Here is an 8,207-nt window from a genome sequence, read left to right on the forward strand (position 1 = left end):
CCTCTGCATTCCAGTCTGGGTGACAGAATGAGACTCCAATTCAAAAAAAAAAAAAAAAAAAAAAATTAGCCGGGCATGGTAGCATGTGCCTATAGTTCCAGCTAGGGAAGGCTGAGGGAGAAGGATCGCCGGAGCCCAGCAGGTCGAGGCTGCTGTGGTCGGGAGCGGACACTGCACTCCAGTCTGGACGACAGAGTGAGACTCCAACTCAAAAAAAATAAAAAATAAATAAATGGAGTGAGCCTGTTACTTCAAGAAAAGCAATTTATATTATTTGTTGACAATCACCAAATTTGAATTTTCAAGCAAAAATCAGTTTTAGAAAATCTTATCTGCCACTGTAAGTCTAGCCGCTTCCCAATACGTAAAGCTGGTTCAGATTAGATTGTGACATTAATGTCAACTTTTTTTTTTGAGTTGGAGTCTCACTCTGTCGCCCAGTCTGGAGGGCAGTGGCACGCTCCCGGCCACCGCAGCCTCGACCTGCTTGGCTCCAGCGATCCTTCCGCCTCAGGCTTCCGAGTAGCTGGAAGTACAGGCGCGCGCTATCAAGCCTGGCTAATTTTTTGACTTATTGTAGAAATGAGGTCTCGCCAAGTTTCCCAGGCAGGTCTCGAACCCGCGGGCTCAGGTAATCCACTCACCTCAGCCTCCTAAAGCACGGGATTACAGGCTGAGCCGCTGAGCCACCTGAGCCCGGCTAATTTTGTTTTTTGATAGAGAAGGGGTCTCGAACTCTGAGCTCATGTACCTCTCACCTCCACCTCCCAAAGTGCTGGGATTACAGGTATCAGCCACTAAATCCAGCTGTTAAGCAGTTTTTCATCAAAGTATACTGTTTCAAACCAAGGCATCTCTTTCCGGCTACATTATTCAAACATTTGAGTAACCTGACACAATAAAATACTGGCGCTTTTAAGGAAACTCTCCTAGGATGTTTACCAAAATTTTTTTGATCTTCAAACTTGCTAAAACTTTGTATATTCGGGTGGGACGTCCATAAAAACACTAGAAAACTTGTAAATATTCAATGAGTTATGGGAAGGGTGGAAAAATAAATGATTCCAAGCAGCAGGCCTCAAACCTCAGCAGGATGAAAAGCACAAACTTGTACCTTAAAACTACCTTACTTATTACACATAAGACTTTTTGAAGCTGTGAAAAGATACGCCACGCCACTTACAGAGTCATGGGTGAGGTACGTATCACAGTAGTCACAATAAAACCTGAAAAGAGGTGAAAGAGAAAATTAAATGACAACCACTTAATAGATGCGCAAGCAACGGAAGCGCTGTTCATCGCAAGAAAAAACAAATGGGACCACTCAAGACTCAAAAGCAGCAAACAAAGCGTCTAGATATAAACCAGGCATGTTTCGTCGCCTTGAGCGGGATGGATCTCCACTCTCAAAGGGGCGTCTGAAGCTCCCGGTCTCCCTCCCCACAACATCCTCTCCTGTCCCTGGAAGCTTCCAAATCCAGAAGCCGCTCTCCGCTCCCTCACCCGGCCACAACTAACGACTGCGACCACCCTCAGACTTCAGGGTCCCCACTCACTTAGGCATGCTGCTGCGCAGGCCGTTGGCCACTCCACTCCGCGACGCCCGGAAAGGACGCACATAGCAAGCGCCCACGACGCAAAACCGATGACGTCACCGGCGCGCCGATTTCAGAGCCCTCGCCGCCGAAAACCATGAGAGGGGCGGGACTTCCCGTCTCCTCCCTTCGCCTATAGAAAACCGACCAAAAAAAAAAAAAAGAGGACTAAGGGTCCCTACGAGGTTCAATCCACGTTCATTGAATCTTGATTCTCACCGGCGCGGTGCGTTACGCCTGTAATCCCGGCACTTTGGGAGACTGAGGTGAGAGAATTGCCTGAGGTTACATGTTCGAGACCAGCCTAGGCAACTTGGCAAGACCTCATCTCTACAATACATCAAAAAAAATTTAGCCGGGCGTGGTGGTTCTCACCTGTAGTTCCAACTACTTGGAAAGCTGAGGCAAAAGGATCGCCGGAGCCCAGCAGGTCGACGCTGAGTGGGCGTGAGCGTGGCACTGCACTCCAGCCTGGGCGACAGAGTGAGACTCCGACTTAAAAAACAAAACAAAACAAAAAGATTAGCCGGGAGTGGTAGTGCTCGTCTGTAATTCCGGCTACTTGGAAGGCTGAGGCGGAAGGATCGCTGGAGCCCAGCAGGTCGAGGCTGCGGTGGCCGGGAGCGGCCACTGCCCTCCAGCCCGGGCGACCGAGTGAGACTCTGACTCCAAAAAAGAAAGAAAGAAAAAATTAGCCAGGCGTCGTGGTGCCCGCCTGAAATTTTAGTTACTCGGAAGGCTAAGGCAGAAGGATCACCTGAGCCCAGCAGGTTAGGCTGAGGTGGCCATGAGCATGCCATTGCACTCCAGCTTGGGCAACAGAGTGAGACTCCTATTCAGAAAGAAAGAAAGACCTCATCTCTACCATTAAGCAAATACATTTTTTTAAATAATTGTTTTAGTTGCATGTGATAAAACCCTACTTAAACTAGCTTTGGCCGATTGGCAATATGGAGACTCACAAAGCTGGGACACCTGAAGGTAGATTTAGCCTATTATGGCTGACCTAGAGTCTCAAATAATATCCCGGTCTCTTTCTTCTGCCATCTCTCATCTCAGCTCAACTGCTTCTCTTCGCAGGTTGGCCTCACACTGCCACCTGGCAGGTGAGACAGCTTCATGTATCTCCAAGCTTTCATTCTTCCAGCACATCCTGCCAAAAGCCGAGGAAGGACCTGATTGGCCAGGCTTAGGTCAGGAGTCCTCCCTAGTTGGGGACAAGTGAAAAATTGTGGCTGACAGTCCCACTTAATCCTCAGGGAGTGAAAGAGTATCCAAAACTTTAGGAAGTACTGTTGTCAAAGAAGTACAGATGAGCATCCTGGGCCATAAGTGGTATGTACAGCTGTGACCATTGGTCATACCTTACCCAGTTTGCAAAACCCAATTCAAAGGAGATGCCAGTTTAAGGTGGTCCTTTCCATTGTCACTACCAGAGGACTTGGGTCCTTTGTTCCATAATAACCTATACCTTTCCTCAACCCTCCCATATCTTTCCCCAATGCCAAGACACAGAGAGTAATACTCAGTTATTCAATATTTATTCAACAGACATTTACTTGGTTTTCAGGTCTATGTTGGCCACTGTCAACAGGAAAATGAAGGCCAGACATGGTGGCTCAGGTCTGTAATCCCAGGCTTTGGGAGGCCAAGGCAGGAGGATTACTTGAGCCCAGGAGTTTGAGACCAGCCTGGGAAACAAAGCAAGACCCTGTTTCTACAAAAAAAATTAAACAATTAGCCATGCATGATGGCATATACTTGTAGTTCTAGCTACTTGGGAGGCTGAGACAGGAGAATCACTTGAGGCCAGGCATTCGAGACCAGCCTGGGCAACATAGTGAAATACTGCCTTTCAAGTCAGGTGTGATGGTATGCGCCACACACACTACTACTCAGGAGGCTGAGTTGGGAGGATTGCTTGAACCCAGGAGTTCAAGGCTGCAGCGAGCTATGACTGGCCATTGCACTTTAGCCTGGACAACAGAGTGAGACCTCATCTCTAAAATAACAAAAAGAAAAGAAAACGAATAACACACCATACCCACCACCAAATTTAGTGTGAGAGATAAGCATTTATTTATTTTGCATCAGTTTCACTCTCACCCAGGTGGTGACACAGCTCGTGCAGCCTTGACCAGCTGGGCTCAGGCAATCCTTCCACCTCAGCCTTCCAAGTAGCTGGAACTACACACACGTGCCACCACACCCAGCTAATTTTTTGATTTATTGTAGAGATGAGATCTTGCCAAGTTGCCTGGGCTGGTCTCAAACCCTTGGGCTTAGGCAATCCTCTCGCCTCCACCTCTCACAGTGCTGAGATTAAAGGTGTGAGCCACGTCAGCTGGCAGAGATAAGCATTTAAACAGAATTATAGCATTATATAGTAAGGGCTATGATAAGACAGGTTCATCAAAAGGCAGTATTGTAGTGGTCTTCAGATCTAGACAGCCTGGATTTGAATTCCAGTACCACCACAAGCTATTGCTTTGATCTTGGGGAAGTTGCTTAACCTCTTTGTGTCTCAGCTTTCTCATCTGTAAAATGGAGACAGTACTAGTTCCTACTTCATAGGGCATGGCTATGAGGGCAGAGTAAGATAATTCTCATAAAGTGCTTAGCACTCCACAGTTAGACTACAGTAACTGGTAGACAGTATTGGGACTGTAAGTAATAAGGATTAGTACCTGAGCCATTGCCTTGCTAAGCTATGGTGTGGCTATGTGCTCTTTGAGCTGTAGCCAATCCATGTTTTCTTAAACTTTGGCCCCTCCCCTACCTTGGGGAGGTGAATTTCCTCTTTATTTCTGTCTAATTTACTTTCAAAATAAACTATATATACTAAAAAAAAAAAAAGATTAGTGCCCAAAACCCCAGTCTCTTGAATTCCATGTCAGGAATTCTTTCGGGCCTCTTCAGGGCCACACAGAAGAGCTGTGGGACTCAGCTGCATTTTCCCCTCTCCCTTCCATTAAGAGATTTCAGCTTCACTTTGGAGCCATCACTGGCTGCTGACTCTTCTATGTGTTAGGCACTCTTCAGAATCCACAATTCTTAGTTCCATTCCCAAACTTCAGGGCCTTGAAATGCAGGCAAGAAGCTGAATCCCAAAGCAGACTTTCCTCTGTACCCTGAGCCATGCTTCCAGAGCTGCTGATAATTGCCTCACTAGGGTCAGTCATATCGTTATGACTTTCTCCCCAACTTTTCATTTTGAACTCAGAGCTTGCTGCCATGGAGTGGACTCAGAAGACTGAAACTTGTTCTTTCTTGTGGGAAAAAAACAGCATGATGTAGGACACCAGTTGTGAAAGCTCCTGCCAGGCCACCCAGGGGGTGTAAACATATCTGTGGCTGAGAACTCATGCCTGTGGCTGACAATCTTCAGCCCACTCTACTGTGCAAGTGAAATCAATTGGGAGGTGACCCAGCTGCTGCTTTCCAAGGCCATGGGTGCCTGGGGACAAGACTTTCTCCACCTAGCTTGGGCAAATGAGAACAACACTAAGACCACAATGAGGATGCCCATCTGATTTCCTACAGGGTGCCAACCATCTTTACCTGACCAGGTGAAAAGGAAATAACTATTTATTAGTTCTGCTGTGATTGTCTTGCCTCCCTCACAGTAAACAGAGCATTTGCTTCTGGAAATAGAAAAGGCCAAAGTCTCAGGGGAGCATATTCTTCTTTGAACCTCTTTATTATTAATCTAAAGTTGTTGGACCAACAGGCTATGAAGCATTAAAGGAAGCTGGGCAGGCACTAATTACCAATGCAGAAGAACAGGTTTGGCAGGGTGAGTTTAAATAACTCCTTACTGAAAAGGAGGTATTACTCACTCCTGAAATGCCTTTTCTTAGATAGATAGAATATTTTCTCTGAGCCCATTTTATTACCAGAGGAAGCCTTCAGTCTGACTCTAGGGGTGCCAAGCTGGAAACAGAACATAAGTGGCTCCTATTTGGCTTAGTACTCCAGGAGGACCTGAGACTGTGGTTGGGAGTGAGACACACACACACACACACACACACACACACACACACACACACACACTCTGATGCCCTAGGGCATGCTGTCTTTGGTAGTTTGGCTTTTACTGGTAGAGAGGGGAAACTAACATCTATTAAGTACTTAGTTTGTATGAGCACTAGATAACATTATTTCATTACATTATCTGGTAGAAACTGAGATCAAACAGGTGACATAATCTGAAAAAACTCACACAGTACATGGAAGAAACAGGACTTGACCCCAGTCAGTCTCGTGCTTACCCTCTTTCCATTGAACACACTGCCTGTGCATCTGGGACCTTCAAAATCTTGGCACAAGTGTAACCTGCTCCCAGTATTTCCCTTGCCTGGATAAGTGAGCCTCGGTTTCTCAGATAGGTACTTCAAATCATCAAAATGTAGCCCCCAGCTGGAAGGTCTTCCACTTACAAGGAACAACTCCACTATGAGGTGCATCTTATTGTATGTAAACTATACCCCAATAAGCCTTACTTTTTATTTACTTACCTTTTTTTAAAACTTGTCAAGTGCAGTAGTGAGAAGGGGGAAAGAATAGAACAATGAGTTTGAGCTATAACACTGTGAGCAGTCAACTGAGATGACTCACTACTTCTAGACCAACATAACTTCTTTTTATTTTTTGAGGTTGAGTTTGAGTCTCACTCTGTCGCCCAGGTTGGAGTACAGTGGCATGCTCATGGCCACCACAGCCTTGACCTGCTGGGCTCAGGCGATCCTTCCACTTCGGCCTTCTGAGTCGCTGGAACTACAGGTGTATGCCATCACAACCAGCTAATTTTTAAAAAATTTATTATTATTAGGGTCATCTTGCTGGGCCTTCAAAATAACTTAGGGTCACACTCTCCCAGCAGGACTTCCACAATGTTAGGTCAAGCCCACTGAGGGCGTGGGTGTCTGGGGTGCAATCCGATGCTGCATGAAAGATGCAAAGAACTGCAGAAGTTACATTAGAAAATATAGTTTATTTAAAAGTAAATTAGAGAGAGAGATACAGAGAAGATTTACCTCCCCAAGGTGGGGAATGGGGCCAAAACCAGGAAACATGGCGACAGCAATAGCTCAAAAAGCACATGGCCACACCAGTGTCTAGCAAGGCAATGGCCAGTGGCTACTTGTGGTTTGAGTCTTTTAACCATTCCTATTTTTTTTTTTTGAGTTGAAGTCTCTTTCTGTCACCAGGCCAGAATGCAGTGGCATGCTCCTGGCCACCGCAGGCTCAACCTGCTGGGCTCAGGTGATCCTTCCGCCTCAGCCTTCCAAGTAGCCGGAACTACAGACCCACGCTACCATGCCCAGATAATTTTTGATTTATTGTAGAAATGAGGTCTCACCATGTTGCCCAGGCTGGTCTCGAACCCGCCGGCTCAGACAACCCTCCTGCCTCGGCCTCCCAAAGTGCTGGGATTACAGGCTTGAGTCACCGTGCCCGGCCAACCATTCCTCTTGATAGGGGAAGATCGTTAAGGTGATTGGCTGCTGGTCTGCTCCACATCATCACGAAGGGGCAGGCAAGGGCTAGTACTGATGTCAGGTGATGGACAGCAGGCAAATGGGTGGGTTAGTCACATGATTGTTGCCATGGTGGGGGCTGTCTATGTCAGGTAGGTCACAAAGAGCTGATTAGGTTAATTTGGGGGTTTGGACCCCGAGAGTTTTTTCCTGCAAGAGACTTGTTAGACATTTGCCATCCTTAGACATTTGCAAACTCTTTGACCAAAGTGGTCATATTATCATTTCTATGACTTTGACCTTCCACCTTGACAAGGAACCTGAAAGTTTACCATAGATTATTATGCTAAATTGTGAATTGAAAGGTTGGGCTGTCCTGGTCTTGCATCTGAGGGAGAGGGAGATTCACCAAAGGGATGGGATAGGCTGCCTCTTGACCTTCAGTAGAATATAAATGCTTTCTAATGGTTATGCTGCAGCAAAAAGACTAAACCAAAAATAAACTGCCGGGCTCGGTGACTCAGCCTGTAATCCCGTGCCTTTGGGAGGCTGAGGTGAGTGGATTGCCTGAGCCCGCAGGTTCGAGACCCGCCTGGGCAAGTTGGCAAGACCCTCATCTCTACAATAAAATAAAAAATGAGCTGGGCGTGGTACCGCGCGCATGTAGTTCCAGCTACTTCGAAGGCCGAGGCTGAAGGATCACCGGAGCCCAGCAGGTCAAGGCTGCGGTGACCAGGAGCGACCACTGCACTCCAGTCTGAGCAACAGAGTGAGACTCCAACTCAAAAAATAAAAAATAAAAAGAATAAATTAAATCTCTTCTAGGTTTCTATAGGTAGCTCCTTTCAAGTGTAGAATCTAGTTCTCACCAGGTTGCCCAGGTGGGTCTCAAACCCATTGGCTCAAGCAGTCTTCTCTCCTTCACCGCGCAAACTGCGGGATTATAGTTGTGAACCACTGCACCTGGGCAGCATAACTTTTTGTTTTTTTGTTTTTTTTTTTTGAGTTGGAGTCTCACTCTGTCGCCCAGACTTGAGTGCAGTGGCACGCTCCCGGCCACCGCAGCCTCAATCTGCTGGGCTCCGGTGATCCTTCCACTTCAGCCTTCCAAGTAGCTGGAACTACAGGCGCG

General features: G+C 46.8%; 1 protein-coding gene across 2 annotated transcripts in view; it reads right to left on the minus strand.

Moving 5' to 3' along the window:
• SNRPC (small nuclear ribonucleoprotein polypeptide C) overlaps positions 1-8,207 on the minus strand; it is a 35,668-nt gene that overhangs the window by 19,325 nt on the left and 8,136 nt on the right. The window contains exons 2-4 of one of the 2 annotated variants that reach the window (XM_021716981.1): positions 8,034-8,038; positions 1,557-1,565; positions 1,184-1,226 (exon numbers count right to left, since the gene is read on the minus strand). In XM_021716981.1, the coding sequence (XP_021572656.1) occupies positions 1,184-1,226; positions 1,557-1,564 (51 nt within the window). In that variant the 5' untranslated portion in view covers position 1,565; positions 8,034-8,038. Of the gene's footprint in view, positions 1-1,183; positions 1,227-1,556; positions 1,639-8,033; positions 8,039-8,207 lie in introns of those variants that run through there. The other variant, XM_008066817.1, reaches the window with a different exon arrangement.

The sequence above is a fragment of the Carlito syrichta genome, unplaced genomic scaffold (genome assembly GCF_000164805.1).
Source record: "Carlito syrichta isolate Samal-C Ts95f unplaced genomic scaffold, Tarsius_syrichta-2.0.1 Scaffold309115, whole genome shotgun sequence".
In the NCBI taxonomy this organism is placed as follows: domain Eukaryota; kingdom Metazoa; phylum Chordata; class Mammalia; order Primates; family Tarsiidae; genus Carlito; species Carlito syrichta.